This window comes from Megascapheus bottae, chromosome 7 (genome assembly GCF_031878675.1).
Source record: "Megascapheus bottae isolate mThoBot1 chromosome 7, mThoBot2.hap1, whole genome shotgun sequence".
NCBI classification, from domain to species: domain Eukaryota; kingdom Metazoa; phylum Chordata; class Mammalia; order Rodentia; family Geomyidae; genus Megascapheus; species Megascapheus bottae.
The window spans coordinates 75,299,691-75,320,000 of NC_143515.1; the positions used below are offsets into that span (position 1 = coordinate 75,299,691).

A 20,310-nucleotide genomic window follows, 5' to 3' on the forward strand; every position below is an offset into this window, starting at 1 on the left:
CTGGGGTTGGAGGTCCTTGGTGGTGTGTGTGCTGCTCCTTTCTACTTCCTGTCCACCCTCTGGAGTTGTAGTCCCATTCCTTCCTTGCTGTGATAGCCTGAAATTTCAAAAACAATTAGCAAAAGAAATCTTTTCTCTCCTGAGTTGTTTCTGTCCATGATAAGAAAAGTGGCAGAGTCCTGTTGGACTTCTCAAAGAGAAGGGTGTCAGTGGGCATTTCTGCAAGACTCCTGTTTTTGTGTCATCTTTGGTAATGAAGTGAAAAATATAAAACTTTGCTTTTGTCTTGTATAGTTTTTCATTTCGGTGTTCACTCTGTCCATAAGGGGCTAGTTCATCCATAACTTTAGTTTTCTATTACTGGCCATGGATGGGAAATCCTGTTGACATTAAAAGAACAGCACCTAGAAGAGGGATTCCCGATCGTAATCAGGTTTGCACAGAGTGCAGCTGCAAATGGAGCAGCACCCACTTGTTTGCTGAAGGCTTTATTACTTCGCTGGTCATCGTCAGGTGCTGACAGCGTTGTTACAAGGATGATGTGTCCATGCTGATGCTGGGTGCTGTGCTGGGTTTGCCTCCAGTGGCACTCATGTTCTGCTAAGCTGGGCTGAAGCAGCATGTCTCTGGTGGCCAGCATGGAATCTTTTACAGAGGGTCCATTCCACAGGCAAGGAGGGCAAAGTCCATCCTTGAGATGACATTATATATGGAGAGCCTTGTGTGGTACATACTGCAGCCTCACCTTCCACCGTTTCCGTGAGACTGAGAACTTATGACTTGCTCTCTCCCAGAAGGTTACCCTTGCTGGTATGTGTGGATCTCATCTCTAGAAGGTTTTGTTCAGGTGGACCTTGGTTGGCTCATTTCATCAAGCTCAGTAGCAGTGTATTTATGATCGTGTGTACACGGAAAATGTGCTTGTTACGTAACTTCGGATGTGTGGTAGCTTCCCTTCCTCGTTGCCTCCTGTCGTCCTCAGGGTGCCTGCAGCTTACCACATCTCTCCCACCCCACATTCCAGGGAGTACCCGGGACTCCCATTAGGAACAGGTCACACAGCTAGTAAGCAGTGAGATTTAGCTCTGAAAGTCATGCTGTGCTTGTCACTCTCCTGTTGCTATGACAAAATACCTAAGAGAAAGGAAGGAAAATTGAGTTTGGCTTATGATTTCAGAGCAGTAGGCAGTCCACAGTCCCTTGGCTCCATTGTTTCTATTTTTGATAATAGCATATATGAAGGTAAAACAAATATCTTTGCCTAAACAGTGAAATAATATTAAATAGTCGTTTTTCTTAAGTAATTGTAATGAGGCCCTGCTTGCAGTGTGCTACTGCATTTCAACCTACCTCATTACTGTAATTACTCCTAGCTTGATGTAGATCCATAAAAATCAAAGTTTTAATTCAGAGAAAGTTCATTACCTATTGTTGGAAGAGAAATTAAGTGGATAACATTTGAACAGGCTGGAAACAGTATTACTTTTTACTTTAATAGATTTCTTTCTGCAAAGATCTGCAAAGTTTCATGTATTATTAAAAAAAACATTCCCAATACACATGGTGTGTATGCATGCACTCTGCTCTGACATAGATGGCAAGCATTTTACTCATCTCATGATAAATATATATGAGCCCTTCACCCTCTACAAAGTTCTTTATTCCTGCTTTGTTTGACTGTAATGGCTTTCTGTGTTTGCTGAGCTTGAGCCCTTCACCAGACCTTGTGTCAGGCACTTCAGAGCTGTGTTGTCTCCACACCTCACAGATTGTGCTTGTGATGTAGAAGCTGGAGCTCAAAGGGATTGTCCTTAGCAAGGTCACACAGCTGCTCAGCAAAGAACCAGGGCTGGAAATGGTCTTTAACTCAAAGGCTGCTTTCTCTTCACACCGCCACACTATTTATCACTCTCTTTTAAAGTTATTGGATAAGAGGAATTAATCTAACTAACCCTTTTAGACCTGTCTTATGCTTATTTTAAAATGACAGACTAGGGCCGACCACCATTGACTCACATCTGAAATCCTAGCTACTCAGGAGACTGAGATCTGAGGATTATGGTTCAAAGCCAGCCCAGGTACATAAGTCCATGAAACTCATATGTCCAATAAACCACCAGAAAACCAGAAGTAGCACTGTGGTTCAAGGGGTAGAGTGCTAGCCTTGACCTGAAGATTTCAGGGACAGTGGCCAGGCCTAGAGTTCAAGCCCCACAACTGATCAGGGGAAAAAAGCCAGACTAGGCCCAGGAACACAAAATACATATTTTTAAAAATTTCCATAGCCATATGCCAGAATCAATCCCTGATCAATTTAAGACTGGAACCTTTTTTTTGTGTGTGTGTGTGTGTGAGTCATGGGGCTTGAACTATAGGCCTGGGCACTGTCCCTGAGCTCTTCAGCTCAAGGCCCTACCTTGAGCCAAGCCCCACTTCCTGTTTTCTAGAAGTTAATTGGAGATAAGAGTCTCAGGTCCTTTTGTGCCTGGGCTGGCTTTGAACCTTGATCCTCAGATCTTAGCCTCCTTAGTAGCTAAGATTATAGGCGTGAGCCACCGCACCAGGCTTTAAACATTTTTTAGAAATCATAAAATCACATACATTTCATTTATCCATCCATATATATATACATATAATATGTAAGATATAATATATACACATATAGTCTTTTGAGGAATTAGAAATTCAATTTTTAAGCAGCAACATAGCCCATAGGCCCTTTTTTGATAATACAAAAATACAAAACTGCTGTATAACAAAATATAACCAAACTATTAAAAATAAGAGGCAGAATGTTCATTGTAACTGAAACCAAAATTCATATTCAGACATGCAAAGAACTCCTTCACATGTAAGCCTCTATTAAATAAATTCCTTTTGCCCAAAATATACATATGGGGAATATTTCATTCTTGCAAATAAGTAAAATTTCAAAATAAAGCATGTACTGTCTTGGTCTAAATTCCAGACCAATCTAACCTATGTAGTGAAACTGTGTCTCAAAAAACCCCAGACAAATGGAAAATCAAGCATGCAGTGGGAGGTGCCCTCACCAGTCTCTTCATTTAGCAGATGACTTTCTTCTTGAAAACGTGACACCTTTGCTAAGCATTGGCAGCACAATGACTCTCCCACTGCCGCCAGCAGCGGCCAAGCACCTGCTCCCCAGCACCGCTACAGGGATGCCCATGTTGTCACCAGCCAAGGGCATGGACCCTTTACCCACTCTCTGTAGCACTTGGCTGAGGCCGCTGCAGACTGACTGGTTTTAACAGAGAACTTTTTTTTTTTTTTCAATTGGGAGACAGGAAGTTTGATACCAAAGATTGGTTTCTTCTGTGGTCTCTCTCTCCTTGGCTTCTAGATTCACTGTATCATTACATGGTTGACCTTCAGTTTCTCGGTATTGTCTGGTCCTCTGATCTTACAGAAACACCATTTATAGTGGATTAAAAGCCATCCTACTGATTTCATTTAACCTTTATTGCCTCTGTAGAGGTCATGTCTTTAACCTCAGTTGTATTCTGAGATACTGAGGGTTAGAACTTAAATGTAAGAATTTTTTATGTTGGATATGATATAGTTCAATTAATAGTATCCCAGGAATGTCTTTCCTGATAATTTATCCTATAGGAATAATCATTTAAGAAGAAAGATATTGATCAAGAAGATTACACTTATAAATTTACATGTTGAATGCTAATCTCATCATACAACTATTTAAATGTATATATAAATATCATTAAAAAAGAAGAAAACGTGTGTACAAAACATTCATTGTACTGTTGCATTAACAATTAGAAACAGTTAAAGTTATATATCTAAATTAAGTGTATTAGAATATCCATTCAACTATTTTTTTCAGTCAGTAAAAAATTTCAAAGTGAAAACTATGTAGACACATGGTTAGAAACTTTGGAGTCCAGAATATAAATACCACATGATGCATTGTTAACAATACTGTGCAAGTAGTTGCTATCGGGGAAGAAAAGAATGTCTTCTCCCTGATCTAGATAGAGATGAAAGAATTCTCAAGCTTTTTTTTTTCCCTCTTTTCTATGTCGTAAAAAGGCAGTTATTAGGATGCATGGTGAGTGGCAAAAACAGAACCAGGTTTCTGTGTAGTGGTACTAGATTTTTTAGTACAGAAACGAGTAAAGTACACTTAAGGCCTGACAGTAAACGATGCAGCCACGCCATCAAGTGCCTGGCTGTGATGGTGGACTCCGGGCGCAAGGCTGTGCTGGCTGGCAGAGGGAGTGTGGTCACAGTGACCCGACCCAGGCAGCCTGGCGTGCAGAGAGGGCTGTCCTGGCTCTGCATTGAGGCTGTCCATTCTTCAAACTACTTCCAAATGCAGATTTTGGAATAGGCCAAAGGCCATTTCTCCCTTTGCTCAGTTTCTGTTATGTCCCAAATACGCATGTAGTCATTGTCTGTGTACTGTTTTTCTTGAGTACAATAATTACAAATTATGCTCTGGCCATTTTGTCCTTCCTGAAAAGAGCCAGAGCAGGCAAAAAAAAAAAAAAAAAAAAACAGAAGGGGAAAAAAATAAGATCAGCCAGTTTTCTTTTTCTAGCACTCCAGCATTGTAAGGCGCTCACCCCAAATTCCCCCACCACCCTGGTGACTGGTGCAGTTCACTTAGCCGCTGCCTCTCCTTCTCCTGAGGGATCTCAGAATGGGCCAGGCCAAATGGACAAGCTCCCTTTTGCTTCTGTGACTGCAGCTTTGCATTTTCTCAGCCAAGACTAGCAGCAGTTAGCTTTCAGAGATCAGACAGCCTGCCTGTCCTTTCCTGCCACCCTGACAGGGTGTGGGCCTTGAGAAAGGAGGGCCTTGAAGGTGGTCACCACTTGAGCAGGGAGTGAGAGGAGCAACCTGCTGTTCCTGGCAGACCTGGCTCTTTCTCCAGCTGAGAGGGTCCATCATGCCAGTCTGTGAACGCTGGTCAGGCCTCCAAAGGGGAGACCCCAAGTAAACCAACAGAATGAAAACATGGTCCCAGCCTTGAAAATCCACTCAGGTGGCAAAGAAAAAAATGAGCCTGCAGTGTTTGTACTCAGCCTTTTGTCTGTAGACTTTACAGTCATTTGCCTGTGGCATCCTAGAACACACTCTGTGCTCTCATGGAGGCTTGGGTAGAAAGGTTTCTTATTTTTAAGGATAAACCAAAATCACAGCATGCAAGTAACCTTGATATCATTTGATCGTGTGCCCTTCTTGAGTGAATGTGCGTTCATTCACTTTGGTCAGCCATTTAACCACCATCAACTATGGTGGTTTGGAAATAGGAAGGTACTAAAACCCCGTGCCTCAAGATTAGCAGGCAGCTCACCATAGAATAGCACGCCTAGACCTGGGGCTGATGTCCAGGGAGTAAGGAAAAAGGAGAATGAGGCTGGCCAAAAGCTGAAGAAAATGTCTCCAAGAAAGTGGCATTGAGACATATGTTAAGGGTGGGTTTGGAGCAATCCCTTGGTTATAAGAAAAATATCATTGCAGCCTGGAGTATGGCCTTGTGGTAAGAATGCTTGCCTAGCCGCTGGGTGCAATGGCTCACACCTGTAATCGTGACTACTCAGAAGGCTGAGATCTGAGGGTCAAGGTTCAAAGCCAGCCGGGGCATGTGTTTACATGAGACTCTTATCTCCACTTAACCACCATAAAACTGGAAGTGGTGCAGTGGCTCAAGGGGTAAGGCTATAGCATTGAGCTGAAGAGCCCAAGGCCAATGCCCAGGCCCAGAGTTCAAGCCCCATGACTGAAAGAAAAAAAAAAAGAGTGCCTGCCTAGTGTGCATAAAGACCCAGGTTTGATTCCTCAGTACCACACACTTAGAAAGCCCAAGGCCAGTGCTCAGGCCCTGAATTCAAGCCCCAAGACTGTCCCCAGAAAGGGAAGGTATCGTTGCCAGGTACTCTGCCATTGAACTATGGCTTCAGCTCTTTTGTCTGTATAGCTACTTTTGAGGTAGGCTTACACTTTTTTTTCCAGGCTGGCCTGGACTACATCCAGTAGCTGGAATGACAAACACATGCCAACACACCCCAATTTTTTTTTCTATTGAAATAGACCTCATGAACTTTTTTAGCCGCGTGACTTAGAGCCTTCCATCTGAACTTCCTAGATAGCTGAATTGACAGCCATATGCCATTGTATCCAGCATTTGGTTGAGATGGGAGTCTAATGAACATTGTATGTGGGCTAGCTTCAAACTGCAATCCTCCCCTCTCCAGCAAGTAGCTAAGGGGTGAGGTGTGAGCCACAAGGCAGCTGGCTTTAAATCTCTGTGCTCCTCAGCCCTCGAACATGACTGACCTTCTCCTCTCCAGTCACGTCCTTGTCAGAGAACATGGCAGGACGAGCCATGGTGTTCAGCTTTACGATACAGTTGGTCTGAGCACGTTTGTTAATTTACTATGAAATGCCATATCAATTTTGAGTTTCCTACAATCAAAATTATTAAACTTAGGTCGTGTGACATTAAGAGGAACCTGGCATGAGCTGTTTCCTGACAGCCACAGTGAATGAACATTGCTGAAATGTGATATGTTGACATGATTGCTCACATCCTTCTTCTGAAGGATGATAATATAAAACAAAACAGAAAAGCGATAAACTATGAAACCCATGGAAACCATATGTAAAGTAAGAGGATGAGACTGGGGAGAAAGACAGCACAGAGCGTGCCCAGCACAAAGGGTGTTGAGCTTCCTAAAGGATTAAGCGAGAGCGATTTAAACCCCACTGTTGATTATTCAGAGGATTGTGGAACTTGCTGTCTTCCCCACAGATTAGAGAAAAGGGTTTCCCATTTGGAACTGATGTTCCTCTGTGGATCTGCAATTGAGAAAAAATTGGGGTTGAAAAATGTAGACCATGACAAAAGGCCAGCGAGGTGGCTGGAGTGTGTGGTTGGAATCAACAAGCACCTAAATTCTGCTTCCAGCTCCACAACCTACTGCAACAATGTTGAATGAAGTTCCTGCACTTCATTTCTGCCCGAGTAAACCTGGAAAGTGAAAGTGCCACTTTCATGGTTGGACCAGGAGCTCAGGGGCGTAGCGTTCCCAGCTATCCCTGTTTGGTAAGGAAGCCCCATCCTTGCTCCCTGAATGCTGAAAGGAAGCCATGTCTGCTGCTGTTCTGTGTCTGACCTCACGTGCACACATCCCCTGAGTACTTTGGAGCAAGTGCTGTCACACAGGCACAAGTGGGCACTGTGCAGATGACCAGTGGGCTGGGCTGACAGCCAGATAGAGCGTCGTCGATCTGGAGAGAGATGGCAGTAAACCCCTGCTCACGTTTTCCTTCCTGTTTCTTGAAGGTGAACGATTCCAATTGCGACCAGGAACTTCTCTGCCTGCTCCTGGACACGCGGCTGCTGGTGAAATGCATCTCCACCCCGTTCTATCCTCGCGTCATTGACCACCTCTTGACCGGCATCCAGCCAGGGCGCTGGGATGTGGAGGAGCTGGCTCGGCTCCTACGGGGGGCCGGCCACGAGGCGGAAGCTGGATCACTGCTCCTGGCTGTGCGTGGGACCCATCGGGCCTTGAGGACTTTCAGCACGGCCCTTCGTGCAGCGCAACACTGGGTGTGAGCGCATCGGACAGGGCCAGCAGGCCCTGCCCTGAGGACCAGGGCACTGTGTGGAGCCGCAGGCTGGTCCCAGGCTGTGTGTGGAGCAGGTGGCAGTTCCAACAAGTCTCAAATAAAGCTGTATGTCAATGATGAGCCTCTTCATATTGACTAGTTAATATACTCTCCTATTGGCTGAGTCTTTGCTGCAACCCCTTCTGGATAGAATTCTACTGACAGGAGTATCAAAAGCTGCAGTTCAGGAAATTGCGCTGAGAGAGAGAGAGTGCGTGTGGGGGGGGGGGGGTTGTCTGTGGCTGGTCAGGGGTTGTAGGATGGAAGAAGGACTGCTTGGGCCATTTGTCTGATTGAGAACAGAGTATTTTACCTCGCCAGAATAAGGTGGTAATAGTCATCCCAAAAATGTGTTAGGTGATATATGAGGCTCTGTCTAGGAAAGGCTGGCTCCAGATGCTCAGTATCAGCCACAAAGGCTGCTGCTCAAGGGCTGGGGGCCCCCACACCTAGCCAACATCAGTGTAATAAGGGTGGAATTCTGCATGTTTGTCAAACCACAGAAGGCGTGTTCTTTAGGGAGGATAAGATCCTAACACAAAACTTGCGGGTACTTCCTCCCATTGCAGGAGCATGCACTTGAGGACTGAGGCTCAGGCTGGATGTGTCCTTGACATGGCGTCCATGGTCTCACAAATCTAGGCCATAGAAACAGCCTAGCAAGCAGACAGGAGGCAGGTGATCATTCTCACCAACATGGCAGCTGTTGCCATCAGAGGCAGCCATCTAGACTAAGGCACGGAGCTAGAAGCTATAAATAATTTGAAAAGGCAACCCCTGCAGTTTTCTCATTAATACTTCAAAGCCAACGGGCTGAACATAACATGACTTCCTATGGTCTCTGCCACCGAATATGTGCCAGGGTACATGATCTTCTCTGCCATATAATGCATTAGAGCAGAAGAGTTTCCATGTTGTACACCATACATTTCCACTAAGGCCACAAACAGATCTACCTGGCCGTCTGGCTCTACTCTGGGTCTAAGAATATCATCTCTTTCCATGGAAATCCATACTACCACCATTGGCTTCTCATTTCTGCCCCTCTTCGTGTAGTCACACAATCTTCTGATAAGAAAGATTTAGTCATCTTTGGAGGAGACTAACTGCATCATCTCACACTCCTGAGTTTAACTGTTTATCTATCCCAAGACAGAGTTCCTGCCTAGACTTTCAGCAGCACCTAAATTTGGGAATGGCCTGTTCAAGCCTCTGAAATACTTTAGAGAAAAGGGAACTGTGTATTTCTCCCAAAGAGGGGAACATCTGTCCAACCAGACCCAAAATTGCTTCTAGGAGCTCCCTAGTCGTATGCTGTACATTGGTCAAGTCCTCTCCAGCAAATGTGCCTGCTGCTAACTTGAACTTGCTCTAACCTTGCTGCTGCCCTCCATTACTTCAAGGACTCAAGGTCTTGCTTATTGTCAGAAACGAAATGTTGAACCGAGGTTTAAGTCATTCCTGAGGGAAAAAGAGAAAGAACAAAAAGCAAAGAAATCACTCCAGATTTCTACCAGTTCCATAAATACTTCAAAATACTACATTTGTTTTTATGTTGTTACTTAGAATGTCAACCATATGTTGTCTTTCTTGTTAGAAAATCTCATTTTTTATTCCCAACATTTCTCTTTAAACAAAGGCAGAATAAGGCCAGGCTGCCACGGCCCTCACTCTTCCTCTGATTCTTTGGTGTGGCTTCCTGGGGAATGGACCCAAGAGTGAGCTAGATCAAGGAAGGGGTTTCCTTTGGGACCCTAAGCCCTGCGGTGGGCCGCTCATCTTTGGACCTTTGTTTCTATATTGTATTAATTAGTAATAAATAATTTGCCCAAAGATACAAAGACAGGAACCACTGGGAAAGTGCTGCAGACTCTAGGAATTGACATAGATGCTAATGTTTGGCCACAACACTGTGTTCACATCAGCTATTAGAAAGCATGTGGGCTCTTGGCTGAGCAACCCGGTGAATTTTTGCATGACATTTTTCTAGGTGTGTGCTCTGGTGTTCAGAACTGCTAGTGAGATAATGGTCTTGTGATGGTAATGTGTGACAACAGGGAACCATGAAATGCCCTTCGGCTCTTCTTACCTTCCTGCTGGGGTAGGAACACTACTTTCTCTCTTACCAGAAGCTGTGATACAAGTGAGTTTGAGATTCCACAAATCTGAGTAAGTCCACCAGCTCGAGTCCTCTATCCCTGGCCCTCAGAGGTACACTGAAATTAGCTTTAAGAAGAGACCCAGTGTTATGGAGTGAGATAACTTTGTCCAGTTAATCATCAAAAGCAGAAGTAGAGCTGCTGCTCAAATGTTAGAGTACTAGTCTTGACTGAAAAAAAGCTAATGGACAGTATCTAGGCCCTGATGTCAAGCCCTAATACCTGCACAAAACAAACTATTGTAAAGTCCTGAGGCTTATTTGTTAAATCTATAGCTACACTTAGGTCTGGAGTTGAGGTCCTTTTTGAATCAGTTGACTCAGTTCCCTGAGTGTGACTAGCAGCAGGCTTGGAGTTCAGAGCATGTTAAATTTCTCTTTCACCTTGAAAACCGGGTCTTACCCTTTTAGAAAGAGAACTCATTATGATAAATGTAGCAGGAGAGCTTTCAAAAGCAAACTTGCTTTATTCCTTGGAGCGAGCTGCATTTTTCTCTAACTGTAAATGCGGTAGCTCTGCACTCTCTCATTTAGTTCCAACAGCTAGGGATTCATCCTTAATAACCCCATACTCATTATAAACTGAAGATGGCTTGAATAGCAAGAATAAAGGGAAATGGACTCCAGCATGTTTGTGAGCTGAAGAAAAGGAGGTTTTTCTTTCTTTTTTTTTTTGAAGAAATATAAAACTATTTGTTAACCATTGTTCACAATAGTGGTTATTTATAACAAATTCAACTATATATAGTTGGGTAACATTCTGATTACTACAAAGTTGTTTTTCTGGCTTTTGTGGAACCAGTAACCCCATACTGAAAAGAATGAGCCCACATGTAAGGAATGAGTTGGGGTAAAGAAAAAGCATGCAGGTCAGTATCATAAAATTTACTTCATTCATATAGGCCAGCAAATCCTAAATAGTAGGAATCTCATGAAATTTTAGTACATGAAAAGAATGGCTCACTACAGAAACTTAATGAAAGGAAATCACAATTTGTAGTTTTCTCATCTGGGTGGGGGAAGTTATTGGTGGGAACAGATTGTTTCCTTTTTTTATATCCACACACATGTACATACACATATACATATATGCATGTGCATATATGTACATCCACAGTAAAGGATGTGGGATGGAAGGCTTGGTTTACTACTATTCTGATGAATCCAGAGCTCTTTGACTTGAGAGTTTTAGGGATACCTCCTGCTCACAGCTTTGCGCCAAGAATCACACACAGCCAGCTATTGCCAGTAGAAAGTAACTTGGCTCTAATGGTCCAGTCAGACTCCTGAAGCAGGAGTCTTTCCTCCCCTGTGGCTGTGGCAGATTTCTGACCCTAAGAGCCCTTGCAACAGACAGGTGGAGAGCAAAGTGAAAGGATGCATGCTTCAGACAAGCCCAGCAGGCTCTGGAGCTGGCAGTTGTCTGGATGCTTGATTAAAGAAGGGGAAGAGGACACTTAGATGGGAGCTTTGCAGTGCCGTGGGTAAGCCTGAGCTTGACTGATGGAATGGTGGTGTCTGGCATGAAGCAAGCCTGTCACTGAACAGTATGATTTAGGAGGGAGCACTGGATTGGAGTCACGCTAAAGCCAGCTGCGCTAGTTTTGTTCCTTGGCTGTTTGCTCCTCTGTTACCTGTCACCCCTCTCCCCTCCCCATTGTGTGGCTCAAATTCATAGAGGGCAGGGAGGTCAAGGGGGTGCCAGGATGAGATCAGAGGGCAGGTGGGAGAAAGGTGGCCCGGGCATTGATCATGTCTGACAGGACTGGAGCGTAGACAAGATCAATTCTATGGTTCCATCTCTGACCTTCCTCCTGCACTCTGGTAATCTGTTTGTTGTTGTTGTTGTTGTTTTGGTTGTGGTTTTAGGGGTTTTTTTTTTTTTTTGGCACTTGAGTTGTCAAAGAGTCTCCACTATACCTGAGTTAGGTTGAGGGCAAGAGATTAGAATTCTGACTTCTCTAGAAGACAGCCACTTAAGTTTGCAAACCAAAGGAAAGATTAGACATCTCAGTGTCTGAGAAAAGCTTAGGCATTGCAGCCACTTGAATAGAAGTGCCTTGGGAATTCTGCTAGTTTCTAGCTTAGAAGAAGGATTAAGTCTTCTGTTGGTGATGTTCCCTTCCATGTTAGTGTCTACGTCTCAGAACTTTTCATACCATGATTCCTTCATGCACCCTGTCAGCTAGTCCTCCTGTTCACAGCTTACCTTTTCCTAGGAGATAGGAAAGAGCATTTCTGCCATGTGCTTGTAAATTTGCTCCTAACCCGTATTCCTAGACTCTTGTCTTAAGCCAGAAGACTCCAGCGTGACTCCAAATGTCTTTCCTTACTTGTGTGGAATTCCAACATGCTGTGTGTCTGTTTGGTTTAGTTATTATACCTTTGGTTGCATGTAACATATCGTTTCTAATTTTGCATGTTAAGAGTTATCTCTCCATTGGGAAATGAGGTTTGAACTCAGAGCCTTGCATTTGCTAGGCAGTTATTCTACACTAGTTCCTTTCCCTTTCTTTTTTCTAATGCAGTCTCTCTTTTTGCTCAAGCCAGCCTGGACTCTGAGACTCCTATTTACACTTCTTACATTAATGAGATGACAGGGCTGTGTCATCACATCCAGCATTATTATTAGCTGGGCTGAGGGCTTGTGAATATTTTTCCTGGTTTGGACTTGAATCCCAATCCTCCTGACCTCTGCTCTTGTGTAACTAGAATTGCAGGCATGAGTCACTTTGCCCAGCATCTCTTTGATCTCTTTGTTTTTGATTGGGAAAACAAATTTGTCATAGGGTTTTTTTTTGGTTTTGTGTGTGTGTGTGCATATGTGTGTGTGTGTGTGTGTGTGTGTATCAAAGGTCACCTTCACATCTTGTAACCAGTGACTTATCATAATTTCATTCGTTCCTAACAGGCCACAGTTGCAGTTGTTGAAAGTTATTGAAGATATTTCCTTTGTGACCTATCTAGACTTGCGTAATTAGTGCCCTGTGTCTGCTGTTTTCCCCGCTGGGTCTGAGAGCATCTCCTCACATGGTGGATCCCACAGTTAGGGATGTGCTTCACCGAAGCCCCCTCACCTCCAGCTCTCTTCCAAATCAGAGGTTAGTGGGATTCTTCCAGGCCCCCTACACTGCATCTTGGGACACTTTGTTCAGTGTTGAGTATGGGTTGATACTGGATCAGCCTGTGAGCACGTACCTTCATTCTGCTCCTATCTGCACTAGAAGAGGTATGCTCTATTTGTCCTCAGTTTACACAGGAGCGAGCTGTCACACAGAGATGCTTTCTTCCTGTTGGCTAGTCCACCTGGTGCTGGCAGGTGTACCCTGGCTGGGTTTGCAGCAGCACAGGGAGGTGACTTCTGCCCCCAGAAGAAGCGGGTTGTTTGTCAGGGACATGGACTCTGCAGCTATTCTGTTGACCAGGAATGAGGCAGCCACCTGCCAAGACAGGCCTTGAGAGGCTGGGGCACCAAGAACAGACTCAGCCAGCCCTGATGTTTGCCGAGGGGCAAGAAGCGTGGAGGGCAAAGCAGGATTGTAAGGATATCATAGCACTGCCATTTACTAACTATATCATCCAAGCTGGACTCCAGTGCTGACATGAGGAAACCTTTCACATTACAACCTTTCCCACTTTTGGATTTGCTGAAGGGAACAGAAAAGCAGCCCCAGCCCCTTGGCCTTGTCATTCCTTACAGGAACACCTGCTGCAGTTGCCATGACAACGCCCTGCTCTTCCAGCCAGCCACAGTTAGCTGTGGTGGGCGTGGTCAGCCTTGAGGACCAGAGTGCTGCAGAGAAGAGCAAAGGCTGATACACTGATGCCTCCTGTGCAGTAGAGGCCTTAAACTGTTGTTCCAGGCTCTCCACGAGTGGGATGGATGGTCTTAAAGGGCGGGAGATGGGGAATGGGGTGTATAAGGTTTAGACAGTCCCAAGCTTTCCAGGGCACTGTTTCCACAACCCTTCCAGAGACTGGAAGAAATAGCAGATGGATCATTCATACTCGTCTTTGTAAACACACAGAACAGCCTCTGAGGTGCAGTTCTCAGCCTTGGATTTCCAGAACAATTGTCCCCATCTTACACTCCAGGGCTCAGAGGGAGAGAAGTGTAGGAACAGATACAGGTTATCCGAGCTGGGAGGGAGCATTGTCCCTGCTCATCCCTTCCTCTGAGGATTATATGGCTTGAACCAACTTATTCAAGTAATGCTTGTACAACCAACTCTTCTCTCTAGAGTAAAAACCCATCCTGGTGCAACTCTCTGTGAACTGTTCAAGTACTTCACTCATGATGGGAAAGGAAGATCCTGCCTCAATGTGGAGGTTGGTCAGCACCTCAGCACCAAATGAGCCACAGGTAGTGATGTGGCCTGGCACAGGGACCATACCATGCTGACGACTTTGAAGAAGCCAGGGTTGTAAGGAGGAAGAGGTCTGATCCAGGGAGCATGGGGCTGGATTTGTGAAGCCTTTCTCCTCTTCCCTACTTAAGCTTCCTCTTAAGTGCAGTGTGGTTTTGTATCGTGTGTTCTGTGAGTGCGCCGAGTGTGGGTGGAGTTACCTGGTGCATTCCAGGACCCATGTTGATGAACACTAGGAATGGTCCCGGGAAGTGTGGGGAGGCGTGCTGTGCAGTTTTCTCCTGGGAGAGCTTACGCAAAGGAGGGAAGACACCGTAGAAGGCCATTAGAGGAAGTTCTTACACGAGGCCTCCACTGCCCTTCCTACCTTTATGTGAATGGGCTTCAGAGGATCCAAGAAATGCATGAAATAGCACCCAGAATTATTAAGTGTATATGTTGGAAAGGGATGCCCACACCTTTCTCTAGATCTTTAAAAATCCAGAAAAGTTAATGGCCACAGAGGAAGAATGGTTTGGAGAGTGGATTCAAGACACAGAGGCACCAGAAATGACTCGGGTAAATTTCATGTGGCCCACACCCTGTGCATAGAAAGGCAGCCACACACTGTAGACTTGAACCCAGTTGCATAATGCAGGTTAGCCTCTCCTGTGACCTGAACATTGATGTGCTCCCAAAATGCTCATGTCAATAGGTGAGGTCTGTGGAAGGTGACTAGGTGATTTGGGGGGACTCTGTGTAAATTGAGTCAGAACCCTTATAAGAGGAGGCTGGGCAGGGCTCGTTGGCCTCTTCCTTCCTGAGGCCACACATTGACAGTGTCAGGTATGAGAAATGGGTTCTTGCTAAACACTGAATGTATTGGTGTCTTGATCTTGGGCTTCTTAGCCTCCAATACTATAAGCAGTAAATTCCCTTGCACACAAATCACTTTGTCTCAGTATTTTATAGTAGCAGCCAGAACAGACAAAGACAACCTTTCACACAGACAATCAGGAGAAACACAGAGACAAGCTTTAGGAAGCCAGATTTGCCCCTTGATGCGGAGGGCTGTTTCCTGTCCTAGCAAGAAGGGCTTGTCTCCCACTGGCCTCTGGGAAGAGGCCTTGGTTACGAGGGGGCAGGGGCTCTACCAAGCTGCTGTTCGTGGCGGCTACACAATGACATCTTTCTTAGCTTCACAGGTCTCCCACTGAGAGCAGTCTTCTCATAGCTGGACTGTCTCAGTCCAATGAAACAAAACCACTCACAGGCTAACATTTGGTTGAGGGGGGAGGAAATTGTTGCTTTTTACGCCTGTCAAGCGTCTAGTGAGGTTCAGAATAAAACCCACCACTGTGAAAGAGAGTATGAAATAAAAGGAGCTTTTATTACCACGGGCTCTGCCTTGTTCAAGATGCTTACCTTTCCATTGTGAAACATAAACCTTCTGTGTGTCTTGGCACCGAGAGAAGCCAGTGATGAGTTGCTGGTGATTTCCTCTCCTAGACCATCTGGGCACCTCAGCCGTCTCTGTAGGAATGCTTACACAGTGGAAAGGGAACAAGGAAATGGCTGAAAGTTTTCAACAGGCAGTTTTATGCATGTGCAGCAATTACTTCTGCAGGAAGAGAGAGGAAGATTTACTATGTCTGGGTCTAGAAATGCCAAGCTCTGCGAATATTGCACTGTAAAATGCAGCGTCCAGAAGAACACATCTCTGCTGGAAGAGAGATGCTCTGCTTTCTGGAACCCTGGCTGGGCACCATCTGTTCATTGATTCAGAAGAGAGGTGTCCAGTGTACCAGTTCCCAGGGGAGGTGAGGCAGAGCCAGGGTAGTGGGTGGGGGAGGGTATCCTTGGCTACAAATATCCAGTAAGTTGGATTAGATGCCAACCAGAATTTCTTTCACTTTCTGTAAATTCTTCATAGTCTCTGTCTGGCTCCTCACCCAGCAGGCTTCTATAATCTCATTCTCTTGGAAAGGAATTTGTAAATTCCCCTCAGACATGTAGGGAGTTTATAGATTCCCTACTAGGTACCAGCCAAGACTTTAGGGGTTTGACATATGTATTTTCCTCTAGGATTTAAATAAATCTTGAGAGGTAGAAAATTTTTTTTTATCTTGGGGCAAGAGATGTGACTCTAGTGCTACAGTGTCTGCCTTGCAAGCACAAGGCCTTGGGTTCAAATCCCAAAGACTTGGGAATTACCACCTCTGTCAGCTTTAGTCTGGGGAGCCCTAGGCCCAGAGGCCCCCTCCATGCTGCCCTGGCTTCACACCCTCAGAAGATGGCTTCTTAGTCTGAGCCCACTCCCCATTCCAGTGCCAACCAAGCACAGCCAAGTGGGATAAGAACTCAACTCTGACTCCTGTTGCCTAGGGACTGCCTCAGTCTACAGTCAGAGAGGGTTGCCTAGGAGTTCAGTGGCTACAGGGAGAGAGAAGTCACGAGAACCTTTCTGGAGGAGATAAATTCTAGTAAGAATGTAAGACCTAGCTCTGGCTATGTGAGAGGCAGAGATTGGGAGGATTGAGGTGTACAATAAATGAAGAATAATACCCTTTTTTAGAAAGAAAATTCACCTTTCGCTCCAGGTATTACCTTTACCCTTCTGCTGTCTGGGACATGGTGTGGTGCACCGTTTGTGAGGAGCGAGCACTCCCCTGACATGGATGGCTGCTGCCTGGATCTTGAACTTCAAAGCCTCCCAACTATGTCTGGGGATGCAATGTTAAGAAAGTACATGCAAGGGATGTTGACTCAAGCTCTGGTGATGTTGAGGGTCCAACGATGCTAGCTCCTGAATCAGGGAAGATCTGGCCCACCTCTTATGCACAGTGGAGACAAAGGGCTTGTTACACCCAGTGGTTGATCAACAAATCCTTACAGAACTGAAGCATTCAGGAAAGCAGAAGATGCAGGGTAAGTGCACATGAAATTAATTCATTCCTCTATATATCCAGAGTGACATAAATACAGCTAGAACTTTGGCTAGAACACCTAGAAGTCACAGCAAAGAAACAAACCTCAAACTACCAGCATCTGTGCATCTCTGGAGAGGAAGAAAGGGAAACAACTCTGCCCACCAGAATGACATTCTCTCTTCCGAGGTCCCTGATGAACAGGCCCGGGACCTTTGCTCCAAGTCCAGCAGTGACTTGAGGCTAGAGTGCCATGAAACTCATTCCATCTGTCACCTTCTTTAATGAGGGTGGGGGATTTCGTCAGCTGTCTCTGTAACTGGTGAGTATCCCAGTATCATTTTTCAAACTTGGAATAAGCCAAAATCAAAATGTGTCAATTTCCAAGCAGAGCCACTAGCCCAGCTTCGATGCTTTAAAATAATCATTACAACTGAATGGAGATGTTGAGTCATAGCCTGTGCCCTGCATGCCAACACTGGCACAGCACACTTCGCAGCACTTCAGTTCCAACCAGGCTCCAGTGCCAGCACTGAGTGCTGTGACCTGTACCAGGCAGTCTGGCGACAAGAGCCCTTTACTTCCAAGTCTCCTAAAATCTTCATGACAACACACATTAGAACAGCACTTTTAGTTTATAAAATGAGTTTATGGACATGAGCTCATTTAATTTACTGTTCACCACAGCCCTGTAACTTACAACCTTACCATAAAGAAAGGTATGGGACTGACACAGTTCTCAGATCACAAGCTTGGAAGGAACTAGTCCAGTTTCTCTACATTTCAGATCAGATGCTAATTCTGATCTGCAGGTGTTAATGCTAATTGTTTTGACTATTTCTAGTAATGAACACTTACTCACAGAAAATCATAGTCCTTTGTTCAGCAGCTTGCTTGCTGGAATGTTGAGTCAGGACCTACCTGGACCTGGGTCCCATCCACAGTGTCTATTCTTCCATGAGAACCTTGAAGGTGTCCAGCTTTTTCTTGATTCTTCTGGCAAAACCATGATCCAGCCCTTCCCTGTCTTGCTGGTGCTGGCTTTCACCTGTCTGCATTGTGTTTCTGAGATGAGTCTGAGACATCTGACTATCTCCACTAATCAACGGGCCAACCATTAACTGCTGGTTGATATTTTTTCCCAGGCATTGACATAAACCTAACTAGGTTGGAGCACCTGAATTTTTGTCTAGTCCACATTCAAGAATCTTCATTTACTTTTAGTTCTTCAAGTAGCTTTTAAAAATCTTGTTTTTTTTTCTCTCATTCACCCATGCCTCCTGAATTGTCTCCTGTGGGTCTCGCCCTAGCTCTTTGTCCTGCTGGCCTTGGTATGAGTAAGAGACCATTGTCATTAAAGGGAGAAGTCTTTGCAGTTGTGTACTCCCTGTATACACTGTGTAACCTGATTTGCCTGTGCTGGGAGGAGTTGACCTTCTCATGACAGTGCCCTAGTAACCTCTCTGTCACAGCTAACGTGGGCAGCTGTGGGAAGGAAGAGTGCAGCTCCACCTGCTTTCACAGAGGCTGCCGAGGGTTGAGGCCCTTTCACTTGCTTCTGTGATTGTGATTCAGCTACAAACTCACTCCTGTTCTTGTTTTCAGAAGGGAAGATGTGTTCACTGAGTTCCTCTGGCAGTGATAGTCTGCCTTGGGCTATCAGCAGATGGTTTGTTCTGGAAGGATCTGGGCCTCATAGTCCTGACCTGTCTACATGAGAGGTGGCTTTTGGCTGCTAGCAGCTCACTCAGTGTCCCCAAGTCCCTGTGAAGTTCCCTGTGGACACATCTGTGCTCTGAAGCCCTAGGAATGGTCTAGACTTCTCTCTCAAGAGAGAGAGAGTGAAACAAAGCTTTTATCCTCAGATAAAAGTCTGAATATTTCTGCAGGTCCACACAAGTGACCAAAGGGTCACTTGACTAACTTGCCTGAAGCTGGAGAGCTTATAAGGAAAGGAAGTAGATCTCAAACCAGATCTTTCTGACTCTTGTTCTGAAGCGTCCACATACCTCATCCTTCTACCTGAGTGAAGGATGTGGATTCTCCTTGCCTTTCATAGACAATGGCAGTCTGGCCTGGGCTGAGTGCAATGACTGCTCTGAGAATGTGATATCTGGGCCCCTCTAGCAATGCCTGGTGAATAAACTTGGACCCTCCTATGCCTATGTCTAGCTCTAAACAAACAGAGAGGCCTTAGGACAGGGTAGGGCCAGACAGAGCAGGAAGGCTGGCAAGGTTTGGGGCAAGTTATACCTTCTTATTTGGTTCAATGCAGGAAGAAAACCATCCCAGCCACCCCCTAAAACACTCATTTCAATTGGGATTGGTTGCAGACATCTGTAATCAGAGGTGGAGGTTGGGTGATAGTGGGTTCAAGGCCAGCCTGGACTGCATATGAGATCTCATCTCAGACAAAATGTAACATTCAAGGGCAAGTTTATAATCTGTGCCCAGGAAATGGCATTGAAGGAAGCAAAAGTTTTGGGTCTAATATAGATGAAGCAGTGGATCTTCCCTTCATCTTGCTACCTAATTGCTTGGAACCTAGATAAGGAAATTCTCTTGGCTGGGAATTTAGATAAAGTTAGAAACTTCATGTCTCTAGTCTGAGGTGTTTTCAATTCTCTAGTGTTTCTGTATAGGTCTCACTCACTAGTTGTGAAAAAGACCAGGTTGTTTATACTTCTTTGAGTCTGTTCAAAGAACCTGGTGGTGGATGGGGGCTAGGGCCTCAGCCTCTGGCCTCCTATGGAGCTTTGGGGGTTTGGCCTTTAAAGGCCAAAGGCTTATTGGAGAAGGTTTCCTTTTAGCTATGGTGCTAGACTCAGGGGCACACAGATCAAATGTCATTTCCCTACGCCTATACTGTCTAGTACCAAAGCTGAGGCAAGTGTCTACCACAGAAGGTCCCCAATGACACTGCAGCCCCCTGAGCCCTCACCTGAGCATATCCTTCCTCCTGGACTCCACCAGGATGCTTCTCTGGCTTTAGAAGGCTTCCCCTTTCTTTGTTTCTATCTTATTTTCCCAAATCCAGACTAGTTTATAAAACTTTATGTAGACCCCACACATGCTCATCTCAGCTTACCCTCACCCCCAGCTGCAGAGGCCCACCAGAGGCCCTGGTTACTGCCTGGCTCCCAACAGGTGAGAGCTCCAGAGGCAAGGCTGCTGTGACCCCCTGTGTGTTCCTACAACCGTGGACACATGGTTGCTG

The 20,310-nt window shown here is 45.3% G+C and overlaps 1 protein-coding gene across 1 annotated transcript in view; it reads left to right on the plus strand.

Moving 5' to 3' along the window:
- Nbas (NBAS subunit of NRZ tethering complex) overlaps positions 1 to 7,752 on the plus strand; it is a 262,549-nt gene extending 254,797 nt beyond the window's left edge. The window contains exon 52 of the mRNA XM_090337434.1: positions 7,334 to 7,752. Coding sequence (XP_090193560.1) covers positions 7,334 to 7,609 — 276 coding nt within the window. The 3' untranslated portion in view covers positions 7,610 to 7,752. The remainder of the gene's footprint in view (positions 1 to 7,333) is intronic.
- The last annotated feature ends 12,558 nt before the right edge of the window (positions 7,753 to 20,310 follow it).